Consider the following 17,998-nt stretch of genomic DNA (forward strand, 5'->3'; position numbering starts at 1 on the left):
ACCAATGTCCCTAGGGACATCCTGGGGCTGCTGGTCCAACACAACATGGGGTGACAGACCCAGTCCTTCATGTGGCTGTGCAGCTCCTGGTCTTACACTGCCCTCCGGCCTCTTAAACAGGCTGCAGACCTGCGGCTCACGCAGCTCTTACCTGCACGGGAGTGGTACGGGAATCCGTCTGTGTGTCTGCGGGGGGCTGGGGCTGCCCAAAAGGGCAAATCCATTTCATCTGAATGAGTTTTGCTGTTACGCTCCAGCCACTTCTGCTGCACATTGTGCATCCATCCACCACAACGTTCACTGTGACTTACAAATTACAGACACCCCTGCCCCTCTCTAGCAGCACACGAACCCAGTGCCAGCCGGGCGCTGCTGCCATGCTGGAGCGGTGCTGGTGCTCGTGCAGAGCTGCCTTGGAGTGCTCCAGAGCGGCCCTTGGAAAAGCCTCTGCTCTCCAGCTGAGCAGCACCAAGGTCAACAAAAGTCCACTTACCGTGGGAAAGAAGAAGGTGATCATGATGTGCAAGTCCAGGACAGGTTCGGCCAACATCTTACTTCGTATGTCCTTGCTCTCTGCCAAAAGCCAAGAGCACCTGGGTAAGACACGACCGGTGCATGCCTGGCAAGGACAGCTTCTGATAAGAACAACCATCTAATTAGTCGGCTCTCTGCCTCTGCTCTGAATTCAGAGCACAAGGTCTCCAGATTAAAGCCGCCAGTGTCACTTTGGTCTCTTCTGGGAAGCCCTTGTCCTTGCTCACAGACATACAAAACAAGGGCTCCAGGGCTCATTTGCCCCCTAACCGGGTCACAGAGCTGCCTGTGCCACGCCGTGCCGATTGCTGCCCCGTCGGCTCCGGTGGGCATTCACCATTCCCCAGGCAGAGGAAGAAGGCTGGGCCAGGGAGATGGGGTGGTGCAGGCGTGGGAGGGTGAGCGGAGAGCCCAGGGAACCAGGGCAGGCACTGCCTTGGCAGGGGATGTCTCAGGGTGACATAGAACCATTTAGGTTGGAAAAGACCTTTAAGATCAGACATGTTTCTACACAAACAGGTAGACACACAAGAACTTCTATGAAATCTCATGAACATGATGCAAAACCAGACACTCTTCCCCTCCTTGCTTACCACGGCACAGCCCCGTTCCCATCGGGCTGGCAGGGAGGTATGTGGCCAGTTGCACTGTCCTTGGCAAAGGTCTTGCTCTGGAGCAGAAACCCACCAACTTGAATTTCAAGAACGCAACACTTCCCAGCAGGGAGGAGGACTTGCTGGGAGGTCTGAGGGCTGCAGATCTCTACTTGACACTGCCAGGTACATTTTTCTGTAGGTCTCTGTAGATTCCTGGCCCTAACCCTCCTGGCCCAGCAAGCAAACAGCCCCTGTCCCAGGCAGGCTGCTGGGTGCCCCTTCTGGACTTCCGTGATAACAAATGCAGTTTGGGACCTTTCCCTGAAAGGCTCCATCAGCCAAGTGAGCGGGGCAGCTCGGGGACATGGCGGCACATGGGGTGCAGCAGGCTGTGCCTGGCAGGGGGCCTGCTGGCTGCATGATGAGCTCAAACAGTAAAAACCAAGTGAGGAAACAATTTTTTTTTCTTTTTGGTTTTTTCCTCCTGACAACATCCTATGTCAAGCAGCCCTAAAATGGCTCCATGCTTTAAAGCAGTTTGCTTGCCTCTGTCCTTAGACTAGCCAGTGGGAAATTTTTAAAACAGAAAAATTGTTCCATTTCCTAAGACGATAATGAGCTGCTTTAAAGACAGATTTTGGCAGTGGTTTACCTCTCCAGGGGCCCTGGGAGCGCTGCGCACTGACTTAGCTGCACCAGCTAACCCTTTCCCTGTATGCCTTCCAGCTGTGTCGGGGTCTGGGCTGCACTGGAATGGGCCGGCCGAGGGGGATGCTCTGCACCACACTATTTCAGGAGATGTGGATGGACCTCAGCCAGCAGCACAGCCCAACCCCCTTCCAGCGGTGGGGACAACCCCGTGCACTGCTTGGCCAGCATCCCCATAGGAGACCTGCCTACTGCCAAAGTGCCATGTCAGCGAGGGCTCCCTGCTCCTCCTCCAGATGCGGCCATGGTCTCCTGTCCCCGATGGCCCCCTGTCCCTGTTGGCCTGGGCAGCTCCTCTATCCCCCTCACCAAGCCAGGCTCAGCCCTGCAGCGGGCAAGCAATGTGGGTGCTGAGCCATGCTGGCAGGCAGCCTGGTGCCTGTGCACGCAGCCTGGGCCACACACATGTCCTGCCTCTGCATTGCACTGCGGGTTCAGAATCTGGTCCTCCAACTGCCCGGTGACCGACAAGGTGTTTCACCCAGTCGTAGAACAAAAACAGGACCAGAAGCCACCAGGACACAGCTTTCCATGGGTCCCAAACTGCCTGAGGACTATTTAAACAAAGCAATTACAGACAGTGGCCCAAGACTGCTGTCTGTGTAAACCCCGGTGGCAAGGGACCCCCAGCTGTGAGAAGCCCAGTGGGATGGCATGCCCGAGGCCACAGGGCCTGGCAATGAGCAAATTAATTGCTTACTATGAAGTCCTTTAAATCTAATTTCGTTTCACCAATTTGCATAACAAGTTTTTGCAGCTCCCTTCAGGACAGACTAATTAAAACTCCAGGCTTCACCTGGAGCCCATGCTCGCTGTCCCCATGCTGGTACCCGCAGCCCCAGGGCAGCCCCCGGTAAGGTGGCGATGGGCTCTTGCCCAGCACAGCAGTTTGCCAGCCCAGGTCCCTGTGGGAGCACTGCTAAGGGGTTTAACATGCAGGTTTTAACGGGAGAGCAGCTGACAGCTGGCAGGGGAGCGGGAGTGCAGCAGTAACAGCTGTCCATGCCAAGACTTTGGTGGTGCTTTGGGGGTTTTTTTCACCATGTGCATACACACCAGTGTCACACCAAAATCATCCTTACCATCAGGAAAAGCGTAGCAATGCATAACAAGGCTGGCAGCACGTATCATCAGCACGCGTTGCTGAGCTGGGGCAAAGTCATCAAGTTTGCCCATGTAGCCATCCCTCTGACACAGAGATATGTCACATGCCTCATCCAGTTGCAGCAGCCTCCAGGCTGGCTGCTCTGGGGGGGACGCCTGTCCCCCAGCCCCACCTTTGTACCTGCCCTTTCTGCAGGGCAGCTCCTGACTGCCCCTGCAGCTCACCCATCCCTGCTCGGGGGGCAGCAGGGAAGGAGCAGGGGATGCTTACATGTGACGTTACACCTCAGGAGATCCCTGCTGCAGCACCCATACGTGATGCACCGGGTGAGGAGCATCCAGTGCAGAGAAGGCGTTGCTGCTTCACTGGAGGGATGCTAGAGCCACCAGAACCTCAGATGTTCAGCGATGGGGGTTGCCTGTTTCTTGCCACTGCTGAAGTTTGCGTCTTGGCACATTTGGCACCTCCTGCCTCGCGCCTGACGAGCCAGCAGCAGCGTGCACAGCTGGGAGAGGCGCCGGGAGCTGCTCTGCCCTCTGCCCGCGCCGGGCTCTGGCAGCTTGTGCAGCAGCCGCAGACCTCAGCGGGGTCATGGCGACTCATGTGCTCTTGACATGAGGAACATCAGCCAGCTCTGGGGTTTGCTCCTTACCCAAAATTGCTGCCACCTCCCACCACCACCGGTGGGTAGACGCCAAGGAGTGGGTGAGCAGGGCCCTGTGTGCCCCATGCCCTGTCCCTGCTGGAGCAGAGCGACCGCAGGGGCACAGTGCCGTGGCACAGAGCCGGCCAAGCCCACGGCTCCAGGGAGGAGGCAGGGTGCGCAGGATGCAGAGCCAAGGGTGACGGACCTGCAGCAGGAGGGCTGTCCTGGGGGGTGACACAATGTGGGGATGAAGGGAGGTGTTTCTCTAAGCCTCCATGGGAATGGCAACATTTTATGCACAATTTCAAGAATCTTCAGAATTTCTGCCATTTAGGAGCTTTCACAGACTCTGGTAGAGGCTGTGAAAGCACTTCTTTCATCAGCTTCTGAAAACCTAAGGAAAATAAAAAACATAGCAGCTTTTACAGAGTTCAGAGCCTCTCCTGATTTTTAAAGCCAATTGCAGGATTATTTTTTTTGTGAACCCACTCTTGATTTATGGATGTATAGGCTGAGTAATGCTGCTGACAGTTCCCAAGAAAACGTCTAGTGTAGAAAGCTGGTCCTAAATCAGAGCATTCATCTGGTTAATTGTGCAGCAAGTAGGGCCAGAGAGAATTACGGAGCTTAAAACTTAAGACTCTGATCTCGCAAGAAGGCCTGCGTGGGTGGATTCCTGTGCCTTTATGGGTCTGTGCAGCACGTAAATTTAAGATGTCAGTGCTCCACTAAGTACATTTCAATTCAAAATTCAACATAGATGTGTCTACTGAAGTGTGCCTTTAACCTCTCCAAATTCTTCCTTTGGAAAACCTTCACTGAGGCCCAACCTCAAGCTTTGAAATGCCTTGGTTTATTATCTTTTTTCTGTATCAAAACCTACCAGGTTTTACTTACGCTGGCAAATACTTTTCTTGCTCAGATTAAATAAAAACATCTTCCATAAGAAAGCAAACCACACACCTGTGGGTTGGGATACCAGAACTGACGGGATAGTGCCTCGGTGCTCATTCCAATTTGTAATCACCTAATACAAGGGCTAATGGGAAAACAGTTTCTTTCCCTGAAATGCTATTGTTTTGAAGGCACCCATCCCTGGAAAAATTACAGCCCCGAAAGGACCCATTTCAAAGAAACAAGGCACCCAGGAAAAAAAACCAAAAAAAAAGCCCTCAAGCTGCTGCTTCAGCTTGTGCTAGCTGGACATGGCAGCCCTGTGTCCATCCCAGGAGGGGATGCTCCTGGGCACAGGAGCGAGGTGGGACATGCCCCCAGTTGGTGCTTGGCATGGGATGGCATTTGTGGGGCTGTGCCCGCTGCACTGCAACGCTGCCGTTTGTTCTTTCCAGCTTTATCAAGGGTATTCTGATAGTTCAGGGTTTGAAGTATTTTGTGCTTAACGAGCAAGCCCGGAGACCGAGTGAATCTGGGTGAACCATGCAGTCAGATTTTCTGCCAGCCCCATGGTACACACGTGGCAGCTGCAGCTGCAGCCCAATCCGTTGGGCGCAGGTTGGTACTGCAGCAGCAGTGAGACCTGGACAAGTTGCTCATGTGGTGATGGAAGGGCAGATGGGGACTGCTCCCAAGCCCTCTACCCCTGCACACTTTATCTAGCTTTTCCCTGCATCCCACACCACTTCCAGCCCCGCTCTTCACCTCCTGCTCCTGGCTGCAGCAGCGCCCTGAGCCTGCAGTCCTGGGAAGCAGTTCATAAAAACTCGCTGTCACCATTTCCCTCCCCAAATTCTTGCTGACAAACCTTCACCCTGTCCTTCAGTACACCAAAGGTAACTTGGCCATAACAGCTCCAAATACTCCTGGGATGAAAATCAGGAGGTTTCTAATCTAGCAAATGCTAGTGCACAACGTCACGATGTCTGAGTTGAGAGACACAGGAAAACAGATGTAAGGAGGGCAAAAAGATGCTGGGTAGATGGAAAAAAGCCGGTGCTGTGTTTGCTGTAATCATAAATAAGTAGAAAGGTGTTTGTGCAGAAAGAGGCAGCTGAACAAGAATCAGGCAGTCGAAGTTAAAACCGAGAAAACATGTAAAAACCACATACCACCAAACACGCCTCTGTGCCAGCCCGAACAAGGGGTGTGCGCAAACCCCCGCCCCGCGGTTGCACTGCCTGGCCAGGCGCAGGGAGGGTCGGCAGGAGCCGGTCACAGCAACCCTGCGGTCGCAGTGTCCCCACGGGGCAGGACACCATCCCCAGCACCGCAGCAGCCACAGCGGGGGAATGCACGGGAACATCTGACCTCAGCAGAACAGCTGCTCCCATCAGAAAAAGTAGAAACCTGGTTTTTGGGACTCCAAAACCAAGCTGGGGATATGGTAGCAGACACCCCTGCATCCCATGGACACACAGCCATGCCATGCTGCATCCCTGGGGTGCTGGCTGGGCTCCTGCGCTGCCCGCGGGCCCCACGCAGCGGAGGATGGCTGCAGCCTGTGCCACACTCAGGCATCGTTTAAACAAGAAAAAAACAGCAGACTTTGACTCTTCCTTTCTTTTACTTCATGGAAACTTTATAAACACTTGAAATAATCTACACTTTTACATGACAAAACTGCTCTGGTGGCTGATGTCTGGGGGCCCTGCCGCACTGCATGGGGCAAATCCCGTGCTCCCAGCAGTGTTGCTCCTGTGGCACTGGTAGCAGGGACTATGCCCCGCAGCCCTCCACCAGCATGACCAAACAACCTACTGCTGCCCCACCGCTGGTCCCCAGCATTCAGCTGCACTCATGGAAGGAGGAAAAATCAGCACAGACACACATATGACAAATGACTTTAAAAGGACACAATGAAATAAGTTTCTAATAAGCTGCTTCCCTCCATTGTTCACAATGTCAGACTTCAAACCAAACTCCCTCGGATTTCTTTCTTCCCATGGACCCCAGCCCTGTCCCATGGGCTCTGCGCCAGGCAGCGAACAAAAGGCTGACTGCACATGAGCAGAGTGGGGGACGCAACAGCCACCGTTTCCAACAGGATGGGTACTGTGGGTGTCAGTGCCATGCAGCGCCCACTTGCAGCGTGGGGGGTGCCACCACCAGAGCCACCTATGTCTGTGGTAGCCTGGGTGCTTCCCAAACCGACAGCTTCGAGGGGTCCTCAAAGCACAGCCCTGAGAGGGGAAAGCAGTTTTGGAAATGTTGGCCTTCTGTGGAGGAACCACTGGCCTGAAGCCTCTGGGACAGCCACCCCAAGAAGTGACAAAGCCACCAAAGGGCAGGCTTGGGCACCAGTGCCTGCCTGCAGCAGGAGTCTGAGGGCTGACCATGCTGTAGGCAGGCAGCTCCACTGCTGGGCTGCTGGAGAGGCTTCCCCAGCAGCCACAGCCACTCTGGGCTGGTCAGAGCCCCTCTCACCTGCCTGCAGACTCGCTGGCTCACAGCTCTGTCTTACCTGCTCTCCTAGATACCTGATTATAAAAACACAATGCTCTCTGTTTTGGTGCTGCTCACACCTCCTGGCTGCTCACGAGAGGGTGCAGCAGAAAGGGCTCACTGTAGCTTTGAAAAGCCCTGAGTTGCTGGTGTGTGTTATACAGTCTAGGAGTAGATATCACCGTTTGTTTTTCTTTTTTTAAAGTCACTTTATGTGCCACTGTTCAAAGCAAGAGTACAGGAACGAGCAGTTGGGGCACCACCAAAGCCCAAGGGAGCGGAAGCACCATTGATGTGACACGTCTGTGTCCAGCAAATGCAAAAATTACATTCAGCAATAAAGCAGACAGACACTAGGTGCACACATAAGGCAAGCGTCAGGAGACAGCACACAAAGGACCACGGCACATCCTGCCAGCAAACCTGCACCAGGCAGGACACAAAGCGCGCTCGAGAGGACAGAGCACCTGGGAAGCAGCTTATGGGGATGTTTGGCCACCGGTTTGGGAATGTTCCCAGCACCCAAAGAAAATAATTCAAAACAGGGAAGCCACCTTTGGGCTGGGAAGAGGAAGCAGGGAGGCCGTTCATTGCCTATTTACAAGTAAATGCTACAGCTGAGGAGCTGAGCCTTGGTGTCAGCTGGAACCACAAATATGCCTCTACTGTTAACAGGGGTACTAGGGGCAGTCCTGGCTGGGAGAAACCTTCCAGACCAAAGGGCATCATCTACACGGCCACTGCTGAGGAAAAAAGACTGGACATCTCTTGGACTGGAAATTAATATAACAAGCAAACAAGAAACTGAGTGTCTCTTAGAAAAATGGTGGGCTCTGACCCATACTGAGTGAGTTTCAGTTCCTTGCCACCTCTGGGCTGGCCCACCAGAATAACTCCAGGACAGAGACTTCTTGGTGGGCCTGTGGGAACTGGATCTGGTGGGAGAGGCTTACGTGGGAGGAGGAGGAGGAGGGGGAAGAAGAGCACCTGCCACCTCCTTCTCCCAGCTGTGCTCTCAGAGGCTGCTGACCTGGCCAGCACCCCCTGGAAAGCCAACCTGGAGGCAGGGGATGCAGCCCCACGCAGGCAAAGCCCCCTGGCACAGCCACATCTGCCAGCACGGTTTCCCAAGACAGGGGCATGCTGAAACCGGGGAGATGAAGAGATGTCCTGCAGAGCTAAGCATGATGGTCCCCCTGAATCCAGTCCTGCCTGCCTTAGCACATGCAGCATTTCCAGTAACACACTGCTCTCCTACGCACTGAAAAACACACTATAGCTTACTGAGTGAGGAAAATTTAACATAAAGGAAGGAGCTTCTCATGGCAAGGGGGGGCAACCCAAACTTCAGTTGCTCTGCCCTTGCATCCAAGTATGGGGAGTCAGTCCCCTGCATTTTGACTCCAATATCTGTCCAATGACCCCTGCCAAAGCGTATTTCCCAAAAAAATGAGCAGGTAAACAGCCACTCTTGTCTCCTGCTGTCCCTTCCACAGCCCGTCAGTGCTCACCCAGCCCTGCAAACACTGCCAGTCACTTGCAAGGGCACACACAAGCATCCTTCACAGTCTGTGCAGAGAGGAGTGGTGGAAGGGCTGGGAACAGTTCAACACACGTGGATAGGGTCTTCTCTCCATCGTTATCTCCCTCTCTTTTAATTTCTTGAGCCACTTACGACAGCATGCTCTGAAATTATCGTCCAGTAAGATAGCTGCTCTCCAGGGGCACTGGAACTGGAAAAGTCTTAGCTGTGACACATCTGTTTCACAAGCACAGAAAATCTCCTGGGTCTAGCTGGGCTGAGGTGCTTACAAAGTCTGGAAGAAGAAAACAAGCATGCTTTATGCAGCAATGTAAATGTATCAGCAATGGCAAAACCACAGCCAGAGCAAGCACTCTGGTTTTTTTAACATATGTTTAAGCTGAGCACTGCAGCAAGGAGGCTCAGGAAGTGCAGAGCAGGCTGATTTACTACACCCTTCCATACTACACCCCCAACAAAAAGCACGGACCACCTCCAGTTATTATCTTTCCTTTTGTGCAAGGGTATCCTGCAGGAAGGACATTTCTCCTGATCTTTCTTTTGAGATTCCCATTGCCTCCACTGGACTCCCACCACTCTATATATACTGAATTTGCATTATGTATTTGCTTTTGGTTTATTATTTGATTTATTGTTATGAACACATACCTTTAGCCTCAGCTCTCGTCACCTGGTATCCTGCCTTGTGGTGATGAAGAACTGTATATAAGGAAGTAGAAGAACACAGAAAAAAAATAAATGATGCGGTAAGGGAGCTCAGCCTCAGATCCATAAACCTAAATAGAGGGCTGAGTAAGAGTCAGGTCAGGGATACATTTTTTCAATGTAACAAGTGAACTTGCTGTCAGTACTAGCACACAACATTTACCAGACTTACATGCAAACCTGCTCACACTTTTGGCAGAGGTTGGTAATTTTTAAAAGCAGGAAGCTGAAGCTTATTAGAGCAGATATCACAAATGAAATCTGCTGCCACAAAGCACGATGCTTGCCATTCCAGCCTAACCCGAAGGCTTCGATGCCCAATCTATCACTCCATCACACCGTACCTCTCTGTGGTGGAGCTATGCCTGCACATACATTGTGTGTAGGACCATCCACTCTCTCGTCTTGCATCTCTGATCAGCTGCTGCATTCTGACCTCAACTCTCCCATGATCTTATCTGTGCTCTTCACAAAGGCTGGGAAGTAAGTACATGTACTACACTGCTTAGATCCACACATGATAAAAGGAATCCATAGGTATGCTTATTACCTAGTAGGATTTACATTTAGCTTATTGAGTCTGTATCTGGATTCACATTTTAAAATTTGTGCTTTTTGTTTAGTTCCAGTGTTCTAGCTGAGACCCGTCTTCTGCCCACAAGTAGGAGGCAAGAAAGGTCAGGGCTGGGGATTCCTGAGCTGACTTGCTCTGCCTCAGAGGGAAGCACCCTGTGCAGCAAGGCTGCTTTTATCTACATGCCAGCTTCTCAGTGCCAGGCTTACTTGCTAGTTCTTCGGGAAGCTGTCTCAAAGAACTTTGTCCTAGAGGCCACCCTGCAAAGAGAACAAGAGAGGTCACTCCAGTTAACTGATAAAGCAATTTGCTAATGAGGTCTCATCTGTTCCAGGGAAAAGAGCAGTAGCATTAGCAGACACCAAAGATGATAATATTCAATTGATGTCTTTTTTGCTGAGGCAGCAGCTGTGCTTCTCATGCTGCCAGCTCCATTCGCCTCTGCCTTCATACCACCCTGGCCAGGCAGCCCTTGATGGCTTTTGGCTAGACTGCTTATTTTCATGCTCTTGCTTATGATCTTACATGCTGATTTATAAACCCACGTCTATCACTTCTTAGGGCCTCTCCTTCAGTTTTTGTGTGCCTCATAGCCAGCTTCAAACTGTCTTCTTAGAAAGAACAGTTCTAACAAGTGGTTCAGAAGAGCAAAGGCAAGGCCTGTTCCTGCCCTGCAGGTGCGGAGCTGAGCTCACGACACCTTTCCCAGACTAAGAAGTGAACGTGCTGGACTTGGATCAGCCATGCAGCACAGCTTTATTGGGCGCTCTCTGTAGAAAGCAGGTGCAAAACTCGGGAGCTGCACCCAACCCACAGCAGGCACTTTCCCAAGGAGTGCTGCCACCTTTTTTCCTTTAATTCCCATTGAAGCCAACAGGGTGTCTGTCTCTTTAAAAGTTGAAAGAAATCTGATGATGAAACTGAACTCTATGCAATTTCCTTAAGAGAGGTCCAAGCTGGATCTTGTCCCTCCCTGAGAAGCATCTCATTAGAGAGGTGTGCTGACAGCCAGGCAGGGAAGGGCTCTCAAGCTCCGCTGACATGAGAAACAGCAGGGAAGGTGACGGGACAAAGCTCAGCCCCAGGGCTGCTCTTGAGAAGGGTCAGAGCTTTGATTTCCCTGTGTGTTTGCCTTTGCTGCAGCCATGCTCCCCCCCAGGCTGAGCCCTCTGCACAGGTTTACAATGCAATATTCAAACCCACGCTCGCACCAATGTCAAAGGGGACATCCATGGGCTCCAGCCATTGTATGCCACTGGTGCTGGAAACCAACACAGTAATCCCCCTCTTCCTCTTCCAAAATTCCTGGTAGATGACACCAGCTCCTACTCTGCCTCCTGGGCTGACCTCATCTCCCTGAACACTCCCCAAGCCCCAGGTGGCAGCTCCCTCAGGCTGAACTGCCCACCCTGGGTACTGTGTGTCCGCCAAGGGCTGCTGACTTACATGGATGAAGGCGTCTCTTCTGCTGTTCCTGATATCAGATCTGGCCTCTGCTCCAGCCTCAGAGGGACAGGAGCCCTGCATGGTGGGTCTGGAGGTCTCATGGGGGGACGTGCTATCACGGGCTTATCGCCATGGGATCGTGGCTTAGGGACACCATCACACTCGCCTGCAAGGATGAAGATTACAAACACTGAGTACGAAGCTTTGGTAAAGGGCTAGATATTTATGCAAAGACATGAAACAAGTTAGCAGGCTTAGTTCTGTCTCTCTACCCCAACAGCCTCTCTCTGACAGTGGCCAATACCCAGAATTTAGGGAAAGAGTCCCAGGAAAAGGCAGCTCCCATGCTACCTGCCCCAGAACAGCCCTCCTGGCACCAGAAAAAGGGGCTGGTGCTGGACCCTGTCATGACAAACTTAATGCAGTTGCTGACTGCAAAGATGATATTGCCTGGGAACAACAAGTTTTAAGCAAAACCTGTGCAGTGCCACTCTTCAAAAGCAAGAGGAACAGCACAAACTGATGATCCCTGCAGCCTGGGGCCGCTGCTTCTCTGAGCTTTTATCTCAGACAGTGGCACTATCTGTCCTCTCCTCCAGCTTTCTGCTCTGCTCGCAGGAGTTCTGCCTCGGCTGCTTTTCTTCCCCAAGATCTGGCCAATGTTGTCATTCACTTAACCCTTGAAGACTTTCAGGGGTTAAGTGAATAAGGAATCAGTGTCAGACCTTACCTGACACCCCTGGCGACCCCAGACCTTCCCTCCAGCACCCAGACCTCCAGGGCACATTTCCATAAGTGATGTGATCTTGTCTGACCGTTTATATGGATCAAAATAATCTTAAGAGCAGGGTTCCTGCCCTTCTGATTTAGACATTTCCACTGCTAGAGAGTCCTCTTTCTCATCAGAAAGAAATTAAAGGTATTTTTTTGGTAAAATAATTAATTGCTGCAACTACTTAACCATGGCTTTGTCAACTCCTTAGTTACTGAACCTTATTATAACCTGGCCCACCACCTCAAACACCAGTCCTTAACTGACTCTCTTCCACACCTGCATTTGTAAATTCTGATCCTAATTTTCCTCCTTGGTAAGCTCTATAACTTGATTTTCTGAGTAAAAGGCTGGCTTTCTTCAGCTTTTCAAAATTATCCCCAAACTGTGCACATTAAAAGCTCAACACAGTGTTCTAGCACTGGTTTGCCAGTATTAACACAGATGCAATGTAACTTTATTACTACTTCAGTGTTCTTCTACAATCTATGTTCAAGGATCAACGCAACCAGTTTTATTATGCTGTCAGCACACTCTGTGTGATAATGCAAAACAATAAAACTCGGAAGCACTAAACACAATTGATGCATAAGCTAACTTTAAAAGCTTTTTTACTCTTCCAAAACCAGATTTCCACCTACCATTTATGTGACAAATTTAAATTAAGGAAGTAATGTCAGTTAGATGAATCTGACGTTTGTGCTACCCAGCTGGGCCCTTCTTCTTTCTCTCCATTGCACATGGGAGTCATTCGTCAAGAACGCAGCCTGGATTTTATTTTCTAAATACAGCACTGTGAAGCTGTCAGAGGATGACAGCATCTGAAAATCACTAGAAAGTGCACAGGAATAGCTGGCAAATTGCAGAAGCAACAAATCTTTTATTATGACCATTGTCCTGAGTCTTTTATAAAACTCAGCACCACATAACTGCTGTTACAGCAACGCATACTGTCCTGCAAACAGCTACCGGGCATTGTAGCTGAGAACGTCTACAGACACGCAGATACACAGACACCTACCTGCCTTCCTCCACTGAAATGGACAATGCCAGCTCAGATCTGGCCTCAAACTAGTTAATCCTCCCTGTTGTAAATCTTTGTATACAGCTTATTAGAAGAAAAATAATTATAATTATTTAACACCAATGGATGAACCACTGAAACAAACGTTCCCAGTAAAGCCTTGGTAAGCCAGAAGCTGCATCACAGGGGCCTGACAGGTAAAACTTATCAACAATTAAAAATGTGAAAGTAACTTTTGCCATTTTCCTTGTCTCTGCTGAGGAGAGCGCTGACAATCCAGAGCTTACAGCTGACTAGACTGGGTACAAATTGCTTTGGGTTTAATGGTCCTTATGTTGCTACTCAAGCCTGAACTTTTTAAGTCCAGTGAGCTAGTCTGAGCATGGAAAGCCTGCTTCTCGTGACACTGGTGACATCTGCCTGGCTCAGCAGGGAAGGGCAGCACTGGTACCAGCACCAGGCTCTGCTGGCTGCTCTGAAGCTCCGCAGCAGCCGCAGCCCCAGTAAGCCATACTCTGAAGGTACCCACTGTCTGAAATAAAACAGGACAACTCAGGAAGCCAAGGCCTGATCAAACCCTCGGGCTGCAGTCCTGTGCCCACTTCACTCCTGCCTTGCTTCAGCTGGGATGCTAGCACAAGCCATGGCCCCAGGCACACACTCACCCTCTTTGCCGTAGATCCCTGGCCGAGGAGCTGGTCTCTTGGCTTGGAGCGTGGTGTTCCGCAGGGCAGGGCTGGCCACCACCCCGTTGGCAGCCTTGCTGGGTGGCTTTGCGCCTCCATCCTGCAGCCTGGCCACCAGCTTCCCCACCTCTGCCTCAGCACGCATGGGGACACGGCCCTCAGTGGGGGGACGCCCCGGCTCGTCCCCCCCAGGCCTCGGTGCAGGCAGGCGGCTGCGGTGCAGCGGCTTGGGGGCCTCCGTGCTGATGCTGCCGTTGGGGGTCTGGGCGTGCTGGTCTGCTGCAGAGCCAAGGGGAGAGAGAGCCATCAGGTTAGGAAGCAGTGTGGAGGTGCGGTGGTATCTGCCCGCAGCAGTGCCGAGCTCTCCCCTAGAGCTGCACAGCTCCTGCGGCACCAAGGGACAACCAAGTGTGTGGCAGAGATCGACAGATCCTCACCCTGAGCAAAACACAAGTAACGCATGGCTCACACAGACACTGAGGAATAAAGAAAACTGAAAAAATGCCGAGTATCACAGAATATACCCATAGGTTTCTTTTAAGTTTCAAGTACTCTTGCTGTTGAGAAGTTGTGTACCATGCCTTTATATCCCTCCACAAATCATTTGTCTCATCTCTGTTGCTGTGCTACAGACCCAGGCACAGGATGCAGCGGCACTGCTCTGAACTGACTGCACCCTGCAGCCTTGGTGCAGTCAAATGTTTCTGCTCCCACTTCAGAGAAACATTTAAATGCAAGGCACCTCTAACTACATGAGGAGTCCTGTGATTTTAAAGAGCAATTTGAATCAATCATGTTTTGCCAGTGCCAAAAATTACACTTGTAGTATTAAGCCTAAAACATTATCAAAGCTCTGATAGACTTTTCATCTCTTTGGTGATGATGTGATCTAGGGCACAGCTTGCAAAGACAATTAGAGCAAATCAGGTGCAGAGAGAAACATGATTTTAAATTGATGTGTCCTTCAATATGATAATAAGGGCCTTAGCATTTCCTTACAATCTACTTCAACAGCAGACTTGTACTAGGCCTAGAAAATACTATCATTGGGTCCTGAAAAAGTCCTTCAGTGCCCTGGATGTAAAATTGCCAGCAGCTAAGGCAGTCCTGCAGAGCCTCTTGGGACTGACATGGTCTGGCAGGACAAGACTCCAGCACCATGCAGCGACCCCCAGCCTGGCCATGTTTGCTCTCATCCCACCAACTCTGCTCCTCAGTTGCATTTGCATCACTTTGCGTTTTTGCCTCTGAAGCTACAAAACCTCTCCACTGGACTTCTCATATGCAAGAACCAGTCTTAGTTTAGCTAACTGAGAATGCTGCGAGTAACAGGAAAAGAAACAGTCTCTATGGAGTTTGAGTTGTGAGACAATGCAACCTGTTTGTGAGTACTTATTTGCTTTCCTTTCTCACTGAACAACAGACCTCACAGCCTGGGAAGTGCAGTGCTGCTATTGTTTCTCCATTGCTCCTGGAAAGGTGTTAAAAGAAACAGGAGGGGTGAGAGTCAGGCAAGGCAGTAGCGAACTGGACTGACCTCCACTTTCTTCCACAGAAGCACCGAAGAAAACGGGTCTTTCCCTCAGAGGACGTTTGGAAATGGTGATGGGCTTGTGCCGCCGGGCAGCCACCCTGGGAGGAGGCACTGGGGGTGCAGTGGTGTCTTCTGGGGGGCCGGAGTAGATCTGTAAAGGCAGACATGTTTAGGTGACCCGGCTGACTAGAAGGGGCTGCTGCCTCACCTCCCACCGAAGGTCCAACCTCCAGCACAAAGGTGGCTGGCGGTCACCACCACCACATTCTCTGTGGCCCCCCAGGCTCCAGCAGCACACGGTTCAGAACGCCCCTGGGCCAGGCGCCGCAGCGGTGTGTTGGGCAGCCCTCCGAGGACAGCAAGCCACAGTCGCGCCCAAAGTCATCAGGTCCCTCGGCTCTGGGGAGGAGTTTGGCAGTTGAGCCATGCCAGGAGCAAAGACCCAGCTCTCGGCTGCTGGGGCTAGAAAGGGGCTGGAGCAGGGCTGATGCTTTAGTTACAGCTCTACAGCTGTGTCCCACCACGGGCTTTCCTACAGACAGGCTGACTGCTCTGCACCTTGCACACCCACTGCAGCACTCAAATAAATAACACAGCAAAATTACCAATACAGACAAAATGTACGGAAGCAAATTATCCTGGAGCAGACGAAGGAAGCTTTGAAGCTGACAGTTTCTGAGAAACATCAAGATTTCCACACCAGTGAGATGATACAATCTATTGAAAGCACCCAAACAAGCCACCACATTGTTTTAGATTTAACACTAAAAAAACCTTCAGCTCTTGGCTTGCAATGCAGTGTGGGGCACTACAAAAGTACCTTGCGTGAAGTACTGGCATAAACCCAACACTGCTAAGGAGTTTTATCTCCTTTTCTCACTGGTCACATGGCACCTATTTGGGTTTAATTTAGAGGCCCTTATTTATGTTAGTGCTTTTTTTAAGAGCTGAAAAAGAATTAAGCCTCTGGGCAGTTTCTTGAACATTTGAAACACCACATTAAGGCCCCAAACCAACTGCTCTTGTGTTTCTCCCATGGATATTAACTGAATTTATATTAGGCTTTTAAAAAGCGAGTTCCTACAGATGGGGTAGCATAAGCTGCCGAGACCCGAGGCTGCACTTCCCATCCTGGGAGAACATAGAGCTGGTCCCTTCCCAGCTGCTGGCAGGAGATGGCTCAAGCCCAGAGGACAAGAGCCAGTGCCAGACTCACTGACGGGCAGGGTCATCGCTCCCTCACTGCATGCTTTGTTATGGAAGAACAATTTTACTGTGTCACCCAGAAAAAAAATTAAGAAATTTAACATTCGGATTTGATTAAGTACACAATTTTTGTAATTCAAACCAAAAGTGCATTCTCTCCTCTCCCAGCCAAAGAGCAGTTCTGGGATATCAAGATGGGGGATGAGACAGAAAAATATGCCTCCACTCTAACCTTTTTGATCCCCAAGACCAGGTAGTGTGTACCACGGTGAGGGTGGGCACCAGCAGCTGGGCTCCCCACACCTCCCTCCCCTGGGCAATACAGGGGCAAGGTCAGACCTAAACTGCATCCATAGTCTGCCCAGGCTTCCACTCAGCAGGCTTGGTATAAATACCGTGGGCTGGTACTCAGGCTTTGCTCCTGATGTAGTCTGCCCTACTCGGCATGAAAAGAGGGGAAACAACACATCCAGAGCAAAGACCCAGGTGAGTAACAAATCCCAATCTGGTCATTTCAGCTGCTTTTCTTGTACTATTTGGTGACACACCATGGCTGCTGATGTTTAATGCCAACAGGGGCTCTGCCCTTTGCATGGGCAGCATGTTTTCTCCACTCCAGAATACAAGGTCTGGTGCACTCTCCCTGCCTGGATTCAGAAGAATCTGCTATGACATCAATAGCTTGTGATTTAAAAGCAGAAGCTCATGTGTAATTAGAATAGCAAAGAATTACCTGCACCAGGACAAATTTTTTAGAAACATCAACCTCATCCCTACATACTGACAAGAATGTAACATTGCTTTTTAAAGAAAAAGAAGTGTTAAGTTCCCTATGGATGCTTATACAGGTACCACAAAATGCCATTTTCATGAGATGCTCTTCAACTCTGAAACCCATGCTAAAACCCACTGCAAACCACTCTTTTTAAGATGTGGGTGCAGCCTCTGCTTTGCTTCTGCCTTCTAAATGAAAATCCAAGTTAAACAACTTGAAAGTACATAGATATTGACAGACCCTCATTTTTAGAAGGTTTGTGCAGTGAAAAAGGCGTTTCCAGAATGAACAACTTTTAATTTAACCAGGGCACTGAAATATAAGCTGTGGAAACAGTAATTATCCACAAAGAGTTCATATTGCACCATATAAACCACATCCCCCTTCTCCTCCAGATTCATTTGAAGTGTTTGCTCATGTGTGAGCTGAAGACACTTTCAGCTCTTGATGCTGAACTTACAAGCTCAATCTAATAAATCTTACTAACTTAACCTTATCGCTGAAGAAATTAAAAGAAGTAAAGATATCTGGCTTAATTAAAGATTTAATTTCAGGTCTTAGAGGCAGCAGAGTAAATAGTGTTGACTGCCTGCACTGCAGGCCGTACAAGAAGGGAGGACAGAGGCTCGTTCTAGAGCAAATTGTGCAAGGATCCCAGCACACAAACAATTCACTGTTTTCCTGTGGGAACTTAATAAAAGCGTTCAGAGACCTGCAAATAAAACAGGCTTGTGATTTTCATTAC

The 17,998-nt window shown here is 50.5% G+C and overlaps 1 protein-coding gene across 3 annotated transcripts in view; it reads right to left on the reverse strand.

The window, feature by feature from the left end:
- Window positions 1-6,375: 6,375 nt before the first annotated feature.
- The window catches only part of OPHN1 (oligophrenin 1), a 67,784-nt gene continuing 56,161 nt past the window's right edge, over window positions 6,376-17,998 (reverse strand). For 2 of the 3 annotated variants that reach the window (XM_080366240.1, XM_080366242.1), the window contains exons 19-24: window positions 15,276-15,423; window positions 13,718-14,017; window positions 11,257-11,422; window positions 10,020-10,070; window positions 9,180-9,230; window positions 6,376-8,805 (exon numbers count right to left, since the gene is read on the reverse strand). In XM_080366240.1, the coding sequence (XP_080222366.1) occupies window positions 9,188-9,230; window positions 10,020-10,070; window positions 11,257-11,422; window positions 13,718-14,017; window positions 15,276-15,423 (708 nt within the window). In that variant the 3' untranslated portion in view covers window positions 6,376-8,805; window positions 9,180-9,187. The remainder of the gene's footprint in view (window positions 8,806-9,179; window positions 9,231-10,019; window positions 10,071-11,256; window positions 11,423-13,717; window positions 14,018-15,275; window positions 15,424-17,998) is intronic. The other variant, XM_080366241.1, reaches the window with a different exon arrangement.

The sequence above is a fragment of the Falco punctatus genome (genome assembly GCF_963210335.1).
Source record: "Falco punctatus genome assembly, chromosome: 15".
Taxonomy (NCBI): Eukaryota; Metazoa; Chordata; class Aves; order Falconiformes; family Falconidae; genus Falco; species Falco punctatus.